General features: G+C 53.6%; 1 protein-coding gene across 6 annotated transcripts in view; it reads right to left on the bottom strand.

Moving 5' to 3' along the window:
- TNS3 (tensin 3) overlaps positions 1–22,977 on the bottom strand; it is a 234,898-nt gene that overhangs the window by 124,830 nt on the left and 87,091 nt on the right. For 5 of the 6 annotated variants that reach the window (XM_082471501.1, XM_082471502.1, XM_082471503.1 and 2 more), the window contains 4 exons: positions 6,591–6,643; positions 4,647–4,818; positions 2,772–2,822; positions 1,082–1,204 (listed from right to left, as the gene is read on the bottom strand). In XM_082471501.1, coding sequence (XP_082327627.1) covers positions 1,082–1,204; positions 2,772–2,822; positions 4,647–4,796 — 324 coding nt within the window. In that variant the 5' untranslated portion in view covers positions 4,797–4,818; positions 6,591–6,643. Of the gene's footprint in view, positions 1–1,081; positions 1,205–2,771; positions 2,823–4,646; positions 4,819–6,590; positions 6,644–15,081; positions 15,179–22,977 lie in introns of those variants that run through there. The other variant, XM_082471506.1, reaches the window with a different exon arrangement.

Genomic DNA, 22,977 nt, shown 5'->3' with positions numbered 1-22,977 from the left:
AGAATAAGGAATAAAAGCAGAGAGCAGCAAACGCATTGTGTGCACCCAGTGGCTTTTCCTCCGGGCCAAGTGACCCTCAAATGCCCCAAGTGTGGGAGCTTTGAACGTGGTCAGCCACTGTCTACCCTCCTTATTCTACAGGCAGATCTCAGTGCCCCTGCAGGAGACTCACACAGAAAGTCTGATCATTCGAAGGGAAGGTTCTTTTACACTAAGGTCCCTAACGCAAAGGGTTTTTGTGCAGTTTTTGAGTGTGAAAAATCTGAAGGAAGAAACACTTTAAGGTGGAAGAGTCTATTTTTTCGAGATGCCCTGATGGTCATAAGAATTTGGTGTAAAATATACAGAGCAGGGAGCAGCCCCCTTCTTCTGGGACAGAGACCCAGCCACTGCACTCCCCGACCCCCTTCTCAAAGCATTCCTCCCACACGCTGCATGAGCTCAAGGAGTCTGGGAAAACAGATCAGATCTGAGGAATCCGGGGTAGCGCAGGAAGAGGCTACGAACAGTCCAAGGCAGTTGAGAAACTGGAGAAGTAAGAGGGGAGGTAGGTTCCGGAAGATGGGAGGGCGGTAGGAGGAGGGAGGGGTGCAAAGCAGGTCAGGGCAGCCAGGACGGTGCGCTGCCGTGCTCACAGCCAGCCCCGGTCACCCTGCAAGGGTAGACATGTCACGTCCCCTTCGGGCTGACCTGCTTGGAAAGGACCATACGACTGCTGCAGCAGCGACCTGCCCGCAAGGTCAAGCCAATCGGCTAGCGTAACTCAGGCGGCACAGAGCCCAATGCCGCGCATCTTAATAGCCCCCTTCACTCTTTAAAAAGCGCTTCCCATGAAAAACAAAAATGCATGAAAATGAAAGGATTTGCTCCCAGGGGTCCCTAACCTTAGCTTCACCATGTGCAGCTATGCATTCAGGGACCTCTATCCTATACATTCTGAAGCCACACTCTGGGAGGCCAGATGACTCTTTCCCCCCCCCCCCCACTTTAAATAAGTATGAAAACCTAACCACAAACCCCTAAAGAAGCTGGAAGTTAGAGTGAAAAGGTGGGCCCCCTGGGCCCCCAAGCAGGTGCTCACCCTGCAGTGAATGACGACCACGTGCTGGGGGTCGCTGTTCAGCCAGGCCTCCTGCGCCTTGCAGATGGTACACACCTTATCCAGGGGCGGCGCGTGCAGCTCTGGCCAGCCCACGTCCAGAATCTGCGGGGAGAGAGAGGAGGTTTCCTGGTGTCCATCTCCAGAAGCCCTATGAAGCCATCTCATGACGGTTTTTTTTATTTACCAGAATATTTCATGTTAGAGTAAAGAACAATGCTGCATGCTCCTTTTCTAAAACTTAGTGGGAATTATGGCTCCTTTACTGGAAAGAAAAATATGAAGGATTATGTTTTCCCCACGAGACATCTACTCTCGGGTCTTATCTGCTTTTCTGCAGCTGGAATGACAATTCTAGAAAGGGCTTTCGGGAGCCGCTAATGGTGCGTGGCTCATGGGGAAGAGGCCCAGGCCTGGCAAGATCTGAAACAGGAGTTCTTGGCAGGGGCTGCCAAAATTCCTCCCTTCAGACTAAAGTCGCAGTTTGGGAAAACGCTGAGAGCCATTCCTCCACACAAAGGGCAGATAACTTCTCAGAGGGAGATGCCTATCACACGTGACACTCCCCAAAGGAGAGGAATGTGCCCAGGAGGGAGGGAGGGAGGCCTTCAAACCTCGGTTACAATTCAGGAACAAAGAAAGTCATCATCCCGAGATAAGGAACCTGGCAGGTCTGTGGGCAAAACACAGCAACTCTGAACCACCTGACACATTTCCAGCTCTAAACCTGAGGGCCACGCAGTGATGTTATTTTTGCTTTCCATTTACTTTTTTAAGACGGGAGGGGAAGGCAGAGTTCCATCTTATTATAAAAGCAGTAGAAATTGTGTAAAATGATGGAAAAATTCAGAAAACTGCTGGAAGCAGGGAAAGGCACACACCCCTTCCACCAGTCAGAGCAAAAGCCTATTCTGGTGAATCCCTTACACTCTTTTTCTATGTACATTTAGCATATACATAAATTCTATATTCTGCCCTTGTTAAGTAGCATTAAAACAGGCAATTCACCATGCTACTATTTTTTTTTATCCTAATGGCTGCAAAATATTCCAACATATGGAATACAGTATGCATATATATAACATATATACCATAACTTATGCTTATGCAATCTTAAAAATTTCCCCCTAAATCTTTGCTGTTAAAAAGAATAATGGATGGAGAGGGAGCGCATGAATGTACAGAGGTGGCAGGAGGGAGATCTTTGAGGTGAAAATGTTCTGGATTTGATCGCAGTGGTGGTGACACAAATCTACATATCTGAGATGGCACAGAACCACACCACACACACACACACACACACACACACACACACTCACAGCTGCTGCACGTAAACCCAGTGCAAGTTGCATGCAATCTGTGGACGGTACCAATGTCAACTTCCTGGCATTAATATTTTACTATAAGTTATGCAAGACAATACCACTGGGGAAGACTGGGGCAGGGGTATGTGGGATCTCCCTGTATTATTTTTGCATTTTCCTGTGAAGTTACAACTATTTCAAACTAAAAAGTGTTAATAAAAAAAAATAAGCCGTGGATATGAACAGTTCCTAGTACCCCTCATTAAGTCATATTCCACAAAGACTTGCTACAAACCCTTTTTGCACGAGCAGGACAAGCATCAGGGACATTTAACAAAACTCAGAATATAAAGGGTTAAGATCCATACCTTTGGGTTAAGCTTTGTCAGGTCATATCTCTTTTCCGAAAGGTTTAACACCTACAGAGGGGAAATAAGAAGCTATTAGACTAATCATCGTCCTCAGAGATCAAAGAGGATACAACTGCATTCTCACACGCTATTTGCCTTCTAGATATAGAGGATTATAAAAGATTGAAATGTACAGATACGTAATTGTCACAGAATGAAAAGCAAACAATAAACAAATAATGACAGCATACAGATCCTATGGGGCTGGACTTGGCCCCGGAAAGCATGGGTTTCCTCAGAGGAAGGAGGTGCGGGAAGGAGGGCACCCGGTCCTCAGGGAGCCCAGGCCCTGACACTGCGAGCCAGCCCAGAGACCCCTGCTGCGCTCACGGAGAAGCAGAGCTGCCTGTGGAACCTGACCGCACCTCGAGGAAAGGAGCAAATAAGGACAGCATTGGAGCAGAAGGGGCTCCCCATCCTTCCCTCTCCGGAGACGGACACTGTGGAGAGCTGAGAGGAGGGGTGCTGCCGGGGTGAGGGCCCATGGTCCCTGTACCCCAGAACAAGCTGTCTCCTACACCTGTGGACCGTGGGCCCCGTGAGGACCTTCTTCAGAGGGCCGACGCCTGTGGCCTGACAAGACAGCTGTGGGCAGGGAGGTGTTCTGTCCCCACAGCACCTGTCGGGGCACACAATTCAGACGTACACGGGGGAGGAGAGGCGCTCACGCCGGGTCCTGACCTCGGGAGCCATGGAAGACACACAGATTGTTCAGAAAGGTCCCTGTCCCCAAACAGAGTGAGCACCTGCAGCCTCGCCGTCTGGCAAGGGGGACTCTGGCCGGCGTGGAGGGAGGGACGGCCCCAGCCCCCGGGGCTCAGGCCCCAGGCCCTCGCCGGCTCTCAGCGAACAGCGAGCGGGGCGGGACGGAGGAGGCGTGGAGGGGACCCCCCTCCTGGGCCAGGTGTCAGGACGGGGAGACCGTTCCCGCAGGGCAGGCGGCTCTGGGAGCGAGGACGGGCTGGGCTGATCTCAGGGGCTGGACCCCGCCCTCCCTGCCTGTCACCAGGCCATGCTGGGGACGGGCGGACAGGCGGGCGGGTGTCAGCGGGAAAGGCTGCTGGGCCGGGCCGGGGCTGCTGGAAGCCACCCGGAGGTCACCTCCCTCTGCTCTGCTTCCAGGGCCAGCCGCCCAGCCCTTTTGGTCATCCAGGAGACTGATAAGGATGACAATAGCTACCTTGCCGTTTCGGGTAAAGATGACCTGCCTCATGCAGATAAAGAGGCCGTACAGGCGCGGGTCTGGAGAGGAGCGAGAAGCTGTCGTTTAACCCAGAGAGTGGAAGACGGAGCCCCAGGGCCACCCTGCAGGACCGGCACTGGCACGGAGGGAACACGGAAGAGCAAGGGGGCAAGGAGGCCGTCCAGGAAGACGCTGGTCTTCTGCGTTTTTCCTCAACTGGGGGCTCCATCCGACAGCCTCACGTGTGTTTGAAATGGGGCCGGGACAGATGCCGGCTTCTGGACGCCCACCCTCCGTCCCCTGATTCACTCCAGCAGGAGGGAAGGAACGGGGCTTTTGAGACCGGGGATGCCAACCCCAGCACCTGGGGCAGAAGCCGGCGGCCCTCGGGGCGCACGTGGGGAGCCCAGACGCCCCAGACCCCCGCGGGCCGTGCGCGCCAGGCCATGCGGCCTCCGTGTGGCGAGTCCCCCTCCCCGGCACCTCTCCCCGTCAACCAGGACCCCAAGGGCACTGAGCTGAGGAGGGACCGGCCTGCCCTCCCGCCCGCAAGCTCCTCGGTCCCCGCACGTGGGCGCAAACCCAGCGCCCCCCAACGTCCCCACCCTCGGTGTCCCCTCACCGTCCTCAGGCTCGGCGTCCCCGCTCACCAAGTAGTTGTCCCCATGCTTGGACCGCAGCATGCGCGTCACCTCCTGCAGGCTGTGCAGGTACGACTCCTCGGAGCAGCCCGCGGGGAAGGACACGGCGATGATGCGTTCGGTGATGTAGGTGAGGTCCAGCTCGCGGCCGTCCTCCATGGCGGGGCTCAGCCCTGCAGGCCTGGGAGACACGCGGGAGGCGGTCAGGAGAGGAGCGAAGTGCCAGGACAACGGAAGTCGAGGGACATCCGCTCACTGTTCCCACCCGAACCTGATCACAGGCATCTGGGAATTTACTGTGCCCCATCCCAGGAGGGCACAGACCTCAACTTCCTTAATGCTCATGACTGGGGCACTACAAGCTACGAGCAGGGGATACACGGAGGAAGAGAGGCTCGTGGCAGCGCAGCAGGCCTGATGGAAAGCCTGCAGAGGGAGGGCCTCAGTGGGTGGGCGTCGGTTCAGAGAGCCTGGACCTTGGAGGCAGGAGCCTTCCTCGCTCTGGGTATCAGGTCAGGAGTAGGCAGCAGGGGAGAAGCCCATTAGACGGGGATGGCAGAGCAGAGGCCAAGACTGGGAGACACCTGCAAGTGACTCGTCACGTCTGCATGCAGCATCCTGGGGCAGGTGTGGAGGGCCCGCGGGCCCAGGCAGGAGGCTGGCCTGCCCCGCAGGGGGGATGAGCTGGGAGGGAATCTCAGCAGCTGGGAGGCAAGCCCTAGCATCTCTGGGAAGGGCTGTGCGCAGGCTCTGCTGAGACGGCACGTGGGTTAACCCAGGGCGTGCGGACAAGGGCAGGCATCAGGTATGGGAGGATGGGGCCTGGAGGAGGGTAAAAGCGCCAAGCAATGAAGCCAGCAGAGGGGAGGGCTGCTGGTGTGGGGAGAGCCCGGAGCCCGGTGAGCCCAGGATAATGCTTCCTGCACGCGGCATCCGGGCTCTGCTTCCCGCATCACTAGGACGGTGCTCTGGGGACCACGGGCCCCAGAGCCCCTCCCAGGAGAGGGCCCTAGGACTGCGGGTGGTGTCAGGGATGGAAGGTAAAACATCCAGTGGAGAGGTGCCGGGTCAACCCCAAGACAGTGACGGCCCACGGTGAAACTACAGAAGGGTGCAGGATAGTCACGGGACAGCGGATTTAGTCCATCAAATTCCCCACCACCAGCTTTAGGGGTTTGTAGTTGCTGTTTGTTTACTACTCCCGTTACATGTGTTTCTCGCCTAATTCTGAAAACATTTTAAAAATACACCAAATGGTTTTAACAAACTTCCAGGCACCCAATCATCCAACTTCAAAACTGACACAGAGCCAACCTTTTTCCATCCATACTCCCTGCTACCTCCTCCATCACTTTGATTGCACTGAAGAAATCCCAGATATTATATGTCATTTCACTTATAAATATTTTTGCATTTATTTCTAAAAGACAAAGATATTTTTAGAAATATCTACAATGCCATCATCACGCCTAAAAGAAACAATATCTTCAAATACCCAGTATCATAAATGTATTTTTTTAATTGGTTTATTCGAATTCAAACAATCACCATGATTTTTCTTCTCTACCTTATGCATCAGACATGAATGTAAAAGAGTTTTGTTTACTTTAAAAAAATCAAATCACATTTTTTGACACTGGTATTAAAAAATAAAGAGCTCATCCCCTGTGATACAGTCAATTCTGGAACTCCCCCCAATGTTACGTTTCACAATCAAATCACAGCTACACAATTATTTATTGAATGTTTCCACAACCAGCGTTTCTAATGCTGGGAGATTACATCCAGAAAGAGACATAAACATGATATTTATCACCTTTGAGCATTTATCTTTAAAAATGAAAACGACATTAAGATTACTACAGAATAAAATAACACCGTGCCCAGCCTTCCTCTGTGAGATCTGACCCAAGGCCAGAGGCACACGAAGGAGTTTCGGTGATGGACACTCACCTGGATGGTTTGTCACAGCACAGAGAAGCAGGTGGTGAGGATGCCCCCGGAGTCTGCAAATGACAAAACAAGGGTCATTCTCAAGTCACCTGACCTGCCAGCCCGCACATCGCAAACCTCACCGAGAAGGAAGGATGGGAGCCCCGATCCTCTGTTTAATCATAAATGGTAAGTCAGACCCTGGAACTACTGGCTCATCTTATCACCCGGGAGGGTCGACAGCTTATCAGGTCATCTCGGCCCTAAGACTCCAGATCCCAAGTGACACGATTCCATTAACCAACAGCAGGACGGCTTCCCACGTGCGACAGCACAACAATCCCCCGTCAGCGCAAGGTAAGCGGTCCCAGCACATGTAAACGCTTGTCCTGCGTGTCCTGGTATACAGGAGGCGCTCAGCCAACATCGGCCATTATTACTATCATTATTGTTAGTATTGATATTTACTTGAAAGAACCAGTTAATGACTTTGAGAGAATTCCCAATTTTTTCCACTCTTTTTTTTAAAAAGCTTATCCAACAGGGAAAAAAAAAAACTCAGGTTATAATTACAGTTTACATAACCCTTCCGTGTGTGTGTGTGTGTGTGTGTGTGTGTGTGTGTGTGTGTGTGTGTGTGTGTGGTAAGGGTTATGTTATCCTCTAAGGCTATATACACACTCTTTCAGGAGATGCATCCAGCAACTTTGTGAGAAGGAATTATCCCCACATTTCAGAAGCAGGCAAACCGAGGCTCAGAGACGCATGAGGTCTTGTCGAAGACGGCAGAGGGGGAGGAGAGCCCAGAAGTCCCCGTCTCATCTCCCCGAATGCCCTCCTCTCAGGAAGCTCCTTCCTCTACTGCCTTCTGTGAGCTCCTCCCTGCCCGCTGCATCTAATATATCTTTTAAGTATTGGTGAAATGTAAACTGATTCAGCATTTTAGAAAACAGCTTGTCCATAAATATAAAAAGCCCTTAAAAGGTCTGCAGCATGTGACTTAGCACTGTGAGGAACGACGCTGAGGTAATTACTGGAAAAGTCCGTGAGTCTCTATGGACAGGGGCGCTCGCTGCGCCGTGATGTGTGTAACAGCAAAAAACAGACAACAGCCTCAGAGGTCAACCACGCGCCTCTGCTACATTAGATAAACCACGCGACCCTGCGGACGGCGACACGTGTGTGGGCCTGGAGAGAGGCCGTGACCTATGACGGCAGCAGCGCTGACGACCAGAGACGGCCACATGGCCGCTCCCCGGTGCAGAGTACATGATTCACACACAGACCCACTCCCCCCTGTACACGCACACCTGGAAATGTGTGGCCAGAGTGCACGCTGACGGGGCAGAAGTTTGCTTCTGGAATGTCCCGTTACATTTTTTCTTCTATGTGCATTTTTTTTCCTTTTCTGCTTAGAACATAGCTGACTTCTGTAACTGGAGAGAGAAAGTGTAATGCCTCCAGGGTCAGCTCAGATGAATTTCCAGCTCCTGGTGTGGCCTTCAGGCCTCATGGCCACAGTCACAGAACTCAGATGCCCTCCTGGAAGGCAAACAGTGAGGAAGCCGCCAAGGGTGGACGCTAAGCATCTTGGAACGGGAACATTCCCGGCCCACCAGGGTCACCGCACCGCGGCTGCAGGGGCCTGAGAGCGACCCCGCCCTCACTATGGCAAGGTCACAGGACCTGACCACAGGGCCATCCAGCCTGTCCTTCCTCCCAAGGACCTCACCTCCCTTAGGACTCGACTACCAGTCTCGGCAGAGCATCAGAATCCCGACCAGCCGGTGTGAAGCTGGTTTTAAGCTAACCAGGTGACTGCACTCATCCCCGTGTCTGAGAACCACCGTCCCCGGCGGGAGACACACGGCGCCGTGTACCGTTCCTTCAACTCATGCAACGTTTTCCATTTTGTTTTATCCTGTGAGTGTGTATAAGGAAGGCACACAACGTATCTGCAATATGAGACACGTACATAATTTATAAATAAGTGAACATAATGTACTGCATCCTATTACGCTCCGTTACAATTAAACGTAAGTAGGTCTCAGCCCTGGGGGTCAGTACTCAAAGCTGACTGGAGACCACTGCTCTCAATTATCAACCAGCACAAAGGGGTTGATTCTGTCTTCCGACATTTACAAACGTCTCTGCATCTTCACTCTGCAAACTCCAGTCTGTGCGAACACATGTGACAAAGCAAAGCAGGAGAGGAGACAACACCCTGAAGGGAGGGAAAGCCACGGGGGCCCTGCAGACCAGCCCCACCTGCTGACGTCCAAGCACGGACGTGACCAGGCCAAGCTGCCTGCCACCAGGCCGCCCCCTCCTCGCCGCTTAGCCGGAGAGGGAACTTCCCTTGTCATTCCTGACACACAGAAGCTGAGTTTCAAGGGGGCCACAGAGACTCCCCCAAAAGCCCCATCCTTGCATACTCTCTCCTGGTTTGACTTGAAGGTCCAAGAGAACCGTTTTAGTTTTGCTCTGTAATTCCCCCAGAATTAGCGCAGGAGCGCGAGATACTTCCTGCTCCAGAAGGCACAGAGCTGGGCAGCTTCCGGGCCTCGGGAAACACCAGGCCCCAGGAGGGCAGTGGTGGGGGGGGGGGCTGGAGGGGTAGCACCCGCAGCCGCCTCAAGGCTCAGCAGCTTCACAGAGGGTCCGAGCCAGCCCTCACCCCCAGCGAGTCCTGAGCTCCACCTCCCTTTGCATGATGGATGTAAGCTAGATAGATGATGAATACATAGCTAGATGGTAGATAGGTAGATACATAGATTGGATAGGTGATAGATACGTGATAGGGTTAGGTAGATAGATAGATGATGGAAACATACATACACACATACACACATGAAAGATAATTAAACAAATACATACATACGTACAAGCAATACAATCAGAAGGCCAGGCCTCGGCCTACCCTCCCAGCATTTCTCAGTTTCACCTGCAGCCTGAGCTGTGGCCTTTGCCAACTTACACTGAAGTAACACACACCGATTTAGGACAATCTGACACCATCCCATAAGCGTAAGTCTGTCAATAAAGAACGAACTCCTTGAAGGCAGGCCCTCTATGCCGTCCAGTACCTGCCCCCATCACCTAACTGGATGACAGGGGCTGGAACTGCCACATACCGACCGTTCACCCCACCCTGCCGGTGAGGTTCCTGGCCACTCCTTAGGTGAGGGGCACACGGGGAGGAGGGCACAGCAGAAGCCTAGCGTGGAGGTGGGCTGAGGGACATCACACGAAGGGGATGCCACTCAGGGGGGCGTGGCCAGTGCCAAGGCCCTGCGGTGGGACTGTCTGCATCTCAGGGACCAGCAAGGGAACCAGTGCAGCCAGAACAGGTGCAGGAGGGGAAGAGTGAGGAGGGGATCTCTAGGATGAAAAAGAGAGGCCCTCCGGCGAGTCAGGGCCCCCGAGAGGCTGGAGAGAAAGCCCCTGCCTCCTTTCCTGGTCGTGTTGCCCCTGCACCCCACAGCAGCCAGCCGTGCCTGGGGCGACAGGGCCTGGGTCCATCGACCATGCAGCCCCCCGGGGCTCACTACGGAAGGCAGCAGTGTTCCACCAGCACTGTCCTGTAAGAGGCCACAGGTGACCGAGGTCAGGAAGCAGACACACTCGTCGTCGGCCACCTGGTTCCCAGCAGGAACCCCAGGACGGAGATGTGATTATCCTCACTTCACGGTTTGGGAAAAAGCATTCAGAAGTCCTATTCGGTGTCTAGAATCACACAGTTAAGATGCAGTAGCAACTTCTGACACCAAAATTCTGGACTCTTTCGAGTCCCCCGGCCCCCGACGGTCCACAGCCCATCCTGCTCAGCCTGCACCTGGGTCAGACTGGAATCAGCGAAGTTAGAGGAGCTTTGCCCTGGGGAGCTAGTCTAGCCCTACGCCTAGGAGGACAGAGAAACCGTGAGCAAGTCACCACTTCTAAACCAGTTTCTGAGATTTGATGTGCATGAAATCCTGCAACGGGAGAAAACTTCATTCTGGGGCTGTATTTGGAACCAAGCAGATGATACGCAGGGGACGGGACCCCGGATACACTGGATAGAAGCCCCTTGGCTGCCCGGGGAGCTCTGCCGTGAGCAGATAGCGAGGGGCACGCCCCATGCCCAGTGGAAGGGGCCTGGCCATGCCCAAACAATGTGCTTGTCAGGAAGGTGACATGTGATGTCTCTGTGAGTCTTTACTTGGAAGCAAAGAATTTATCTACTTTTGGGGCTAAAAAGCCAAAGTCTCCCTTTATCGCCACAGTATATTTCATGCCTTAAGAATAACTGAGAACCAACGTACAAAAGTTTCTTGAAGACAGTCCCTTGCTCATGAGAAACCCTGCATCCTGAGCTCGTGGAATTCTAAAGAAGCCTCTCTACTTGTAGACCCCTGGCCCCCAGATCTGTGCTGCAAACGCCTCTTCTCTTGCTGTTTTGTAAGAAAAGAGCTGTCCGCCAGCCTTCCTGGGGAGGCTTCGGAGGCTGAGGGCTGCAGGCCACCACAGCTCTCCGTAGACCTGTGCCAGGGTGATAGTAGCACAGCACCTCCCGTGTTCCTCCTGGTCTCCAGGACGATGCAGCACCGTCCCCACCTGCCTCTGTCCTGCCCAGCCTCCTTCACCTGTGTCCCCTTTGGCACGTGCTTATCACAGCTCTCAACTTCTAAATGTGCTAAGAAAAATAAGGGCAAAGGAAAGAGACACAGGTGGAATCCGTGCTAAAGGTTAAACCTACGAAAGGTACCCCACAAAGCCTGGGCTGCTCGAGGGGCTGCTTCTCCTTAAAGGTGCTGCTTAAGGCCCAAAGCTCATCTGCTTAGACCACTATGTAGTCCTGGGACCCCAGTGAAGTCACTGGTCTCCCTGATAAAATGACAGCTTTGGATCCAGCGCTTAGAAGGTCTGGCACAGCCCTGCAAACCCCAAGTCCACGGATCCGAAACAGAGAGGAGTGAGCCATCCACCAGATAAAGAATTAGATGACCTGTCCGGGGGCTCTCTTGTTTAACATATTTTTCAAATTATTAAAATTCATTTATTTTCCTAATGGGGTTATTTTTATATTTGAAATAGACGTAGCAATAGCAATTTTGCAGCCATGTGGCCATCTTTCAAGAGAGCACAGTGACCACCATGACATTTGCATGCCGACACAGACTTCTTTTATTAAAAGAGAACAGAGAGGGCTTCCCTGGTGGTGCAGTGGTTAAGAATCCGCCTGCCAATGCAGGGGACACGGGTTCGAGCCCTGGTCCGGGAAGATCCCACATGCCACAGAGCAACTAGGCCCCTGTGCCACACCTAGTGAGCCTGTGCTCTAGAGCCCGCGAGCCACAACTACTGAGCCCACGTGCCACAACTACTGAAGCCCGCACACCTAGAGCCCGTGCTCCGCAACGAGAAGCCACTGCAATGAGAAGCCCGCGCGCCGCAACAAAGAGCAGCCCCCCCTCGCTGCAACTAGAGAGAAAGCCCACGCGTAGCAATGAAGACCCAATGCAGCCAAAAATAAATTAATTAAATAAATAAATAAATTTAAAAAAATAAAGAACAGAGACTGGTGCACCATTCGCCAAGACCAGGGGTAGCTCAGTCCAGAACACTTGGTGACACTGGCCCAAGTATCGCTGGGAGAGAAATGCTTTGCCACTGGTAACTGCGCCTTTCTAAGAGGGCAGACGGCTGGAAGGAAGGCAGGGGTTCAGACAGGCACTCCACCGTTTGGAAACAGACGCGGGACAGCCAGGTACTTCCAAACAACAGACGGAGAGAACAGTGGGGTCCTGGGGTCCTGGCGGGGACTACCGGAGTGAAAAGGCCGCTGGAAGCTCGCTGGGGACGAAGGCCAAAGCACGTGTCCAGAGTGGGAGGGCTGCTGTTCCCCGGGCGCACACCCTGTGGGCCCCGCCCGGGCTGAGTAAAGACAGGCACCCGTGGCGCCTGGCGGGGAGGTGGTCCCCTGCGCTCACAGACGTGGGTGGTGTATGGGGCGGAGAGGGAGGCGGGATCCTCATGCACTGGGCAACACCGCCTCCCAGGAGCCGCTGACTCCCCGGGGTGGGTGGGGCTCCGGGCCCCTGGGCCCCCAGCTGGCCTGAGGCTTACTTGGTTCAGTCAAACATCCTGCAACCACCTCAAATCTACACCCAAACCTCTGCTACCCTGACAGGATGCCAAGAATTACTAGGGGCCCTTGTATCTTATACTTTTTCAAGGAAAAGATGTAGTCGATGCATGACAGTAAACAAACACCCTGAAGACCTTACTCTGGATGCAGAACGTGCCGTCGAAGGCTTTGGAGGAGGGCGCTGCAGTCACAGCCGGCAGCCGTGTCCGGGCCAAAGGACTCCAGGCTCCGTGTCTCCAGTAATCAACCACGAGAGGCAGACCACGGGCTTCCCACAGGCTTCGACGAAAAGTGGTGCTTAACAAATCCCATGCGGCAATGACACGGCACCAAGGCCGCATCGCCAAGGGCCCCAGCAGAGCCTAGGGGACAGCCTGAAAGGCTTATGTGAGGGATTCGATTCGGGGTGCAGAGACAACAGCTGCTACAGGCCGTGTGCCCCGTCACCCTCCAACCCAAAGGGCAGGAAAGCGGAGGGGAAGACATTCGGAGCAAGCCCCACTGCACAGCAGGTAAGCAGTGCGGCCTGGGCTAGAACCATGCCCACACTCCTCACCATAGCCACCCTCCGGCATCTCCCGGAGTCCCTTCCAGCACTGGCGGCTGCGAACACAGGGCCCCACAGGCACAGCCAGCTGACCCAAGGCCAGGGTTAGCCACACAGGCTGTCCCTGCATTACCAGGCCCTGCTCTCCCTCAGATGAAGGCCTCTAAGTACAGGTAACAGAACCCCGAATGCTCCAGCTGTGTGACCTTGAGCAGGCAGCATGCCCTCTCTGTGCCTCATGTTCCTTACCCATAAAATGGGCTGCAAGGTTGTTGTGGAGTTAAAGCAGCAAAGGCCTGTCACAGACCCAGGACAGGGCCCAGCACAGAGTAAATGCATTATTAGCATTTACAGCGACATATTCTCATGTGTTTTCTGGGAAAGCATGAAATGGGGTGAAAGGAAAATGAGAACAGAGAAAGAAGTGCCTTAACGAGAAGCACTCAGTGGTGAGTGAACGCATGTCGGCAGAGGAGGGGAGGCCACGGACACTTCCCCGTGAAGACACAGCAGCACCCATCTCTGTCACAAGCACACTTAGACACACACACACACACACACACACACACACACACACACACGGTGGACAAATCAAGCCTGTGCTGCAGGGGTTGATGCTAATGCGGTGCTCTCATGTCCCCTTGCCACAGGGTGAAGGGTGGGGACTTGCCTGGTTCAGGAGGCCCTGGGTGGGCCCAGGGGACAACCTGAAAGCAGCCCAACGAATGAAGTCTCCCTCACTCTCCATCCTCACCTCGCAGCCCTCCTTTCAGTTCTCCCAACACATTCGCTCCCTCCTGCCCCAGGGCCTTTGCACATGCTCTGCACCCACTTATTCAAGCCCCACCTGCAGCTCTCAGCTCAGATGTCATCTCCCCAGCAAAGGGGCCCCGTATGCATGTTCTGTCTGCCTTGGTCTTCTCAACCGCACTGACCTCAACTGCACAGAAATAACCAGGGTGTGAATTCTTGTCTAAGCTCTACATTCCCCCCTTGAAGACACAGCAGAGGCACTGGCTGCTGGCTCCCAGATGCAGCTCGGCCCTGGGAGCGGTGTCCTGAAGGCAGCAGGCAGCAAAACACAGAGGTCTGCAGGATGAAGGAAGGAATAAACCAAGCACTAACTTCAAAGTGTCAGAGGGGTGATCTGGCCATTTTAAGAGGCAGGGGGATGCTGTTTTACATTTCAGTAAGTAATATCTAGCTAGCTCTATTTTTAGGAGAACAATTAATGGGGTACATTTACTATTTAAGCGGCTTAAAAAGAGTCATCATCTAAAAGAATAGCAGCTGAAGAGTAGCAACTCTCTACACCGCCACAAGGTTATAACATATGGAATCAACGAAAGGCGGGTGGTTGGTTATTAGGAAGAAATTTTCCATTGAACAGCCAGGTGGTGAAGCACCAACTTCAGACAACCCAGCGACCATAAAGTACAGCCTGTCCCCACAGACCGTCAAACGTGGGTTCTGCTCACTGGCTGGGTGGGACCCATACGCTGCGCCCACCCAGGTACTGGCTACGGTGACACACGTTCTCACCAACAGGACCCTCCAGATCACCCTGTGGAAGCGTTTGACGAGATCCCCGCAAGACGAGGAACCGGAGCAGAGGCCTTCCTCTCCAGGCACACTGCCGACCATAGCGGGGAGCTGGTCGCAGCTCTCACCAGGCTCACTGCCCGCTCCCGCGCCCGCTCACGGGGTGAGGGCTGGCACTGGGATCCCTGGGCTGCAGCAGGAGAAGGCTGCGCCCCCTGCTCCCCACCTCCCCTCGCCCCCTCTGGCTTTCGGGTGAAGAGCAAAGAAAGAAAGACCTTTAGGGAATGCCATACCGGCAACTTGGCAGGGCCGGAGGACACATCAAGGATACCAGCTTCCCCAGAGTTGCCGGACCTGTGTGCTGCTCCCAGCCGTGACCAGCCCCGAAACTTGCGTTGTGAAAGGTCTTATAAAAAGGAACAAAAGGCACGTTGCATAACCAGAGCCAGATTCACAAGGAAGCACGGGGCTTGGTGGCAGTGCACAAATGTCACCGCCAGGCTGGGGACTAGGGAGGGGGCTCCGTTAAGGAGATCAGCTGAAACATCTCTGGACATTCTGTGTTTGTTTCTCCAGGAAAATGGAGTTAAAAATACATTTTAAAACTTTTTGAGGGACTTCCCTGGTGGTCCAGTGGTTAAGACTCCACGCTTCCACTGCAGGGGGCATGGGTTCGATCCCGGGTCAGGGAAATAAGATCCTGCTTGCTGCGGGGCGCGGCCACACAAAAAAAATTTTTGAAAGGCAACAGCTACCCACATCCAGTTCAAATATAAGGGCATTCATTTGTTCACTCATTCATTCACTCACTCACCGCCCCGGATGGCAGGGTGCAGGGGTGATGTGCACCTGCTTTGGAATCCTAACACCTAGGTGAGGCCCCAGCTGTCTGACCTTCAGAAATTACCTCTCCGTTACTCAGTTTTCTCATCTGGAAAGTGGAGGTATTGGGAGGATTAAATAAGGAAACACGTGCAGAGCTAAGAACAGCACCTAGCAGGTAGTAAGTGCTAAATAAATATCAGCTTTGCTCTCAATCCTTGTATTTGGGCACCAGGCAGGGATTGGCCTCTGAAACACAACTTCCCCACAAGCCCACACCAAACACAGTAACCACCCAGGACCACAGCACCATTCAGAGAAATAAGACTCTGGGAAAGAAATCTTCCCAAAGTCAGACAGCCAGCAAGACACCATTCCTTTCCAGAACGAGAATACCAGAAAACAAATTCATTATCAGGACTGCCCACCTTAAGAATTTTTTTAGGATTGCCCACCTTAAGAATTCTTTTCTTAATGCTCCTACAGGTGGGCAGCGATTATGATGAATTACTAGAAAAATACACACCCCTCTTAAGTTAGGAAACTAAGGTAACCCCCAAGCTCAACTATGAGAAGCAAGGTTTTGTTCACGCTGAGATTATGTCTGTGCTTATTCGTCACCAAATACTCAGAATTCTGAGCTGCTGCGTAGGCTGGTCTGAACCATATGGAACCCCGAGGCTGATGAAGGAAGGGAGGGAGGCGTCCCCAGGGCAGGAGGGTGGAGCCAGTGCTTTCACAATCAAATCTGATGTCCCCAGAGGGGTTGGCAGGCAGAGGTCCTCAGCGCGGGCAGTGGCCACCCCCAGGAAGCAGAGGGCGGAGGCCAGGGTCAGGGCTCGGTGCTCCATGTAACTTTCACTGCCCCATCGCCACCAAGCGAGGACAGGGGCAAACAGAGGAGAGACGCCAGGGACAGACTCGGTGCCAAGTGCAAGTGGAGGCCCTGCAGATCCCTCTGGGGTGGAACTCACTGTGCTGCAGAGGGGCACGGCCAGCTTCTCCTTGCGGAAGCAGCTCCCTCCTCGCGCCTTGCTCCCTCCCTGCCACTGGCCTGATGCAGGCGGAGGAGTGGTGACAGGAGGGGCGGCTGGGAGCGCAGTCTCAGGGCTGCAGCACAGGAGCCAGGGGCGCCAGGCCCACAGCGGAGCAGAGAGCTCAGTGACAGCACGTAGGCCCGCGCTCAGGGCAGGGACGCGGGCTTTGGCTGAGGGCTGCCCGCCAGGGCCCTGCAGGCACCGGAGAGGGACCAGGAAGGACCACACAGAGCAGGGGGCTGCGTCCTGCTGGCACTGCCGGGTCCCACCTCCCTGGGGTGCAGAAAGGGCAGGCCCAGCGCTGCTCCCCATCCTCCTGAGTTCCCCCAGGAAACTTACTGGGGTTCCTGGGAAGGCAGGTGTCCCAGAACCTAACAGGTGCGTGCCCACCCGCCCGCCTGCCCTCCTTCTGTCCTTGTTAATTAGCACAAAACCAAGAAACAAACACACAAACAAAGTCAAAGAGCATAGCTGGACCAGAAAGAAGAAGCAGGCGCCGTAATACCTCCATTAGCTCCTGAACTGTCACGCTCCTTGGGCTCCGCGTTTGCAGGAGGCCAAACGGAAAAAGGAGGTGGTGGCGGGACACACGTCAGACCGTGGGGAAAACCGTGGCTGAACAGGTGGCCCAGCCTGTCTGAGGCTGGATTCAACTTGCTCACCTGACACCCAGAGCTACAAGAGGAAGGACAGCCAGTGCCGGACCAGGAGCGGCCGAGAACCAGGGCCCCATCCCCCATGTCAGAACCAGGGCCCCGTCCCCCACTTCAGAACCAGGGCCCCATCCCCCACTTCAGAACCAGGGCCCCATCCCCCATGTCAGAACCAGGGCCCCGTCCCCCACTTCAGAACCAGGGCCCCATCCCCCACTTCAGAACCAGGGCCCCATCCCCCATGTCAGAACCAGGGCCCCGTCCCCCACTTCAGAACCAGGGCCCCGTCCCCCACTTCAGAACCAGGGCCCCATCCCCCACTTCAGAACCAGGGCCCCATCCCCCACTTCAGAACCAGGGCCCCATCCCCCACTTCAGAACCAGGGCCCCGTCCCCCACTTCAGAACCAGGGCCCCATCCCCCACTTCAGAACCAGGGCCCCGTCCCCCACGTCAGAACCAGGGCCCCGTCCCCCACGTCGGAACCACCCTCCCCTCCCCAGCTGTCTACCCTGGAGGTTGTCTGGTGGATTTCATTTTATGAACTGGTCAGATATGTTCCTTAAGTTGAGAGGGAGATTCATGTAGGCCCATTTTATAATTACATCTAAACAGGCGTTCTTTTATTTTTTATCAATTATTCCGTAACAAGGACATTTCATTTCTTCCCATAGAGGACCACGGGGAGGGTTGTGGGAGGCTCTCACAGCCCTGTCCCTGGAAGGATGGCCGGGGGGTAGAGGGGTCGGCTCTGGAGGAAACCACGTGGGGTCTCCTTCCAGGCCAGACGCAATGGAGGCCCCGAGCTGAGGGGCTCGAGTTTCTGTCTTAGGCCAGCTCGGTCCCCACAGGACGGCAGGGGCTTCCTGAGACGGGCCGCGGGGGTGAAGGGTACTCGGGCCACCTGTCCCTTTACCTGTCACGTCAGCAGGATTTTAACTCTTCTGAGCATCGGTTCTCACCTCTGTGAAATGGGTCAACGACGGCAGCCTCCTGGCTCCACGAGAGGACCGGAGAAGTCCAGAGGCACCCAGCCCCGTGTCTCATGGCGGTATCGGCTCAAAGCCAGACTCTTCACCATCAGGGGCCCCAGAGGGAGAGACGGTCCTAGCCCAACTCCCGCATTTCACAAGTGAGAGACGTGATGGGGAGGGGAAGTGCACTCTGGTGGGGGAGCAGACAGGGCCAGGTGTGGTGCCCCAAGGACAGGCCGTTTATTCCTTACTCCATGGTGACGGAGAACACGCCAAGCCTGGGGATCCGGCTCTCAAAGACACCATCAAATTCCCAACAGGAGCGTTCTCGGGGCCAGCCAGGGTATGAACAGTGCGGGAAGGAGCAGCCCAGGAGCGACCTGCAGCCCCAGGAGAGACCAGACACACTCTCCAGAAAGTAAGGGCCTGTGAGATTATCCCTGGGGTAGTGCCACTCATCCTGGGAGGGCGAGAGCTCTCTGCAGAGAGAGGGCTTCAGCAGCAGTGATGTGAGGCCACTCCGGGTGGTGCCCAGTGGGGCAGTGTCCTGTCCTGCAGGCCCATCCTGCCCCACTGCCCAAGCTTCCCACCAAGGATGGTCCCACTGAAATCCAGGGGTCCAGAGGAAAAGGCAGGCCCCCTTTCTGGGAACATCTCTGAAATGGTGTTCCCTATTTATAGGTGAGGATATTTCCCACATTTAAGTTGCTTAAAATGAAACAGAGAGGTAAATATAAGACTGTGAATGTGGAATTAAATGCTGGATGACAATGGATCACATTCAAGAAAAGACAGGGACTTCCCTGGTGGCGCAGTGGTTAAGAATCCGCCTGCCAATGCAGGGGACACGGGTTCGATGCCTGGTCCGGGAAGATTCCCACATGCCGCAGAGCAACTAAGTCCGTGCGCCACAACTCCTGAGCCTGCGCTCTAACTCCTGAGCTCACGTGCTGCAACTACTGAAGCCCACGCACCTAGAGCCTGTGCTCCACAACAAGAGAAGCCACCGCAGTGAGAAGCCCGCGCACCACAACGAAGAGTAGCCTCCGCTCGCCGCAACTAGAGAAAGCCCGCGCGCAGCAACGAAGACCCAACGCAGCCAAAAATAAATAAATAAATAAATAAATAAAATTACAAAAAAAAAAAAAAATAAGTTTGGGTCCTACTTCTCACTAATTGGAATTAAACTCTGTCTTGCCCTCCAAGAACCAAATAAATGAGGTCACACCATAACCGATTGGCCCCCCCACCAATCAATAACTGTATGGTCACTCCATTCACTCTGGAAGACAAATGCCTGCTACCCAGGGCTGCCCACTGAATGCTCAGAGCCAGCCTCCACAATCCTGTACTGCCTCATCCATCAACCAGCCCAGAGACCACCATGTCTGCTGGCTTCTGTCACTGCCGAGTTTAAGGAAACATTGTGCAAACCACTGAAATGTGAGCCTAAAAAGAAAGAGATCTGTTGTTGCTACAAACACGGGTGGGTGTTCACGTCTCCGGAAAGGCACAGTCATCAGAGCTCTCGACCTAACCAAGTTGTGTAAGACCCAGGGCAAATCCAGAGGACTGATGTGGTCAGATCATCTCCTAAGTCTCCTTAAGCTTTCATAACACTTGGAGGGAAGTTCAGAAGACTCATTGTGGGTGTACGTTATGCAAAAACAGGACAGGGGCGCCTCAGCCACTGGACTGAACTCAAAGAAGGGTTATCAATACACCAAAGACACACGGCGACTGTTCTCTGTGTCGACACAGTTAAATACTAAAGTGAGTCACGGTCAGGATTCTGCGGGTTAACTGACAGGTCAATTCAAGAACCACCTACACATTCTGATCATTTTTAATGACAGGTTTGACTGGATGTGAAAGTAAATCGATGGCATGTGACAATCCTCCTCATTACTGTTATTATATGGAGAAGAGAAATGGTTAAAGCCACATATCCCAGACCCTGTTCGAGCCCAGACCCATCCTAGTGTCTTCCTTGCACTATCTCTCATGACCCATATGGCGGCCCCCTGAGCCGGGAACCCTTACCATCCCCGCTTTGCCAAAAGGGAGCTGAGGACCACATGCCCAAGGTCACCCAGCCAGTGAGATGCAGTGCTGGAACTCAGCCCAGAGGCCACCATGTCTGCTCCCAAACCTGTTTATGCCAAATGCATAAGAGGTTCCCAGCTCTTACTCACCACGCCAACTTCCCGACTACCCTAGCACCCCAAACGCCAAGACCACTCAGCCCTCCACCACGGATTCCTCCCAGCTTGGCCTCTCCTCCTGCCCGCCTCTCAGGTTTGTACGAGAATTGCCCACTGCAGGTTCGTGGGGAGGCAGCTGGGAAGTGGGCTAGGGTCTCTTCTTTCTGATGGGCAAGTCAGGGGAAAAGGTCTGAGGACCCCTAATCAATAACTAATCAATTGGGGACCCCCCCTGGTGGTGCAGTGGTTAAGAATCTGTCTGCCAACGCAGGGGACACAGGTTTGAGCCCTGGTCTGGGAAGATCCCACATGCCGCAGAGCAACTAAGCCCATGCGCCACAACTACTGAGCCTGAGCTCTAGAGCCTGCGAGCCACAACTACTGAGCCCGCATGCCACAACTACTGAGCCCACGAGCCACAGCTACTGAAGCCCACACGCCTAGAGCCCGTGCTCCACACAAGAGAAGCCACCGCAATGAGAAACCTGCGCACCGCGACGAAGAGTAGCCCCTGCTCACCGCAACTAGAGAAAGCCCGTACATTGCAACGAAGGCCAAACACGGCCAAAAATAAATAAATAAATTTATCATTTAAAAAAAAAACTAATCAGTTGTAGTTCATTCAAGGTTGTCATGTTCTAAAAAGTCACCATGACACTGGCCAGGCTTCCTGTGCCTATGAGCACCAGCCATTGTAAACAGAAATCACTAACAAAGAGAAAAAAATGCAAAAAATGTGGCACTAAAAGAAATATACCTTGAAAAGGACACCTGTTTATTGATACTATTAGTCTGAGGGCTGAAACAAGAAGGCACCTTGCACAACCTCAGCTGGTGACGTGCCCACAGGCAGCTCAAAAATTTTCGCCCTTCTGCGCACATCCCTGGACAACCACAGAATCACAGTGAGTGTTGATTTGTGGATTACAAATAAATTTTAGTAAATAGGCAAGTTTGCAAACATAAAATCCACAAACAATGAGGTGTGACTGTAATTTAATCTATTTAAATTTGTAGATGATTCAATCTTCGATTCACTTAAGAACTATCTGGAAAACTTCCCAATTCTAATGTCCCCACATTTGTCACGATAACATTGTGAAAAGAATCATAATCACAGTCTGATGCAGTCATAGCTGTAAGTTTATGTGATATCACTTTTTTATACCAAGGGTGCCTTATGCTCCTTGGGAAGCTAAGCCCTGGAGTCCTCCTTCCTCTTTGGGAGGTAGAGGCTGACAGGTTGACGCTGCCACGCTTCCTTCTAAAGACACGCACTGTCTCTGCCAGAGCTCTGTTTCCACCTGAGGACTTCCGACGCCATGCACTGAGCCGCTTGGAGCGCTTTCTAGACAGAGACTCTGAAGAAGATAGCTCTGTGTTCTAGAACACGGACAAAAGGACCACAACATCGTCTATGCAGGAGGGAGAGGAGAAGGGCATCAGCAGGTGAGAGACTGTTCCCAAGAGGAAGGGATCTCGGTGAGGCAGGCCAGCCCCACCCCCTCTCCGTCCCCCTAGGCTGCAGCGTCCTCAGTCATCCCCACGCCCAGCTCGCAGAGCCCGCCAGCCTCGCTCAGAGTGGCCGCACCCCTGGAAGACATCTCCTTGTAGAGCAGGTGCTCAAACTTCAGCTGGCAGCGCAGTCACTCGGCAGGCTTAGGAAAAGAGAGATCTGGGGTCAGGGGTGGCACCAGAGGATTTGCGTTTCTAAGTTCCCAGATTTATGCTGCTGCTGTTGTTCTGAGATCACACTTTGAGAACCACTGACTAAATAAACTATCTGTGCATTGCTTGGTTTGCACTAAAACCTTGTTATCGCATACTCTGCTGGCTTTGCTAAAGCATCCCTCGCTGTCGTCTTCACTCAGTCCCCCCATCTCCCAATCACATTCGGAATGACCACTGCAGCAGTGCTGTCAGCCTCTACTTGAATATCCCCAAGGACAGGGAGCTCACCGCCTCATACACCTCCAAGTCCATTTTTAACTCTTAATTTTCCAAAGTCCTTTGTCACATTGAGTCTAAATCTGTGCTCACTCAACGTCTGTACCTCGGCCATGAGCAAATCATACTGCAGTCGATCCCTCTGGGGAGGAAGATGGATGATTTTTCCAAAGAGAAGAGTAAGAATGCACTTGGCTAGTTTGAAACTAACTTCACAGTAGAATGATTGTTTTAAAAAGGCTTTATGAAGCAAACATTGCCATTTTAGAAAACAATGTATCACCTCTGTGTCATGTGCTCATGAACTCAGCAGGTTTTCAGTGAAGCATTTCATCAAGCAGACACAGTGTCCTTCCAGATGTCAACTAGTCAGGAGGCCACACTGGCCGCTGGGGGGCAAGCCTTGAGCCCTCAGGTACTGCAAGATAACTGGGCAGGATGGGGAGCTGGCAGCGGATCTCGAGACATGGTGGGCGATTCATATGATGAAAAAGTTACTGGCCACTGGGCCTCAATCACCAGCCCACCCTGAGCTCTGTGCCTATACTACTTG

This window comes from Balaenoptera physalus (genome assembly GCF_965194825.1).
Source record: "Balaenoptera physalus genome assembly, chromosome: 8".
Classification (NCBI taxonomy): Eukaryota; Metazoa; Chordata; class Mammalia; order Artiodactyla; family Balaenopteridae; genus Balaenoptera; species Balaenoptera physalus.
This window is presented reverse-complemented; position numbering and strand designations above follow the sequence as displayed.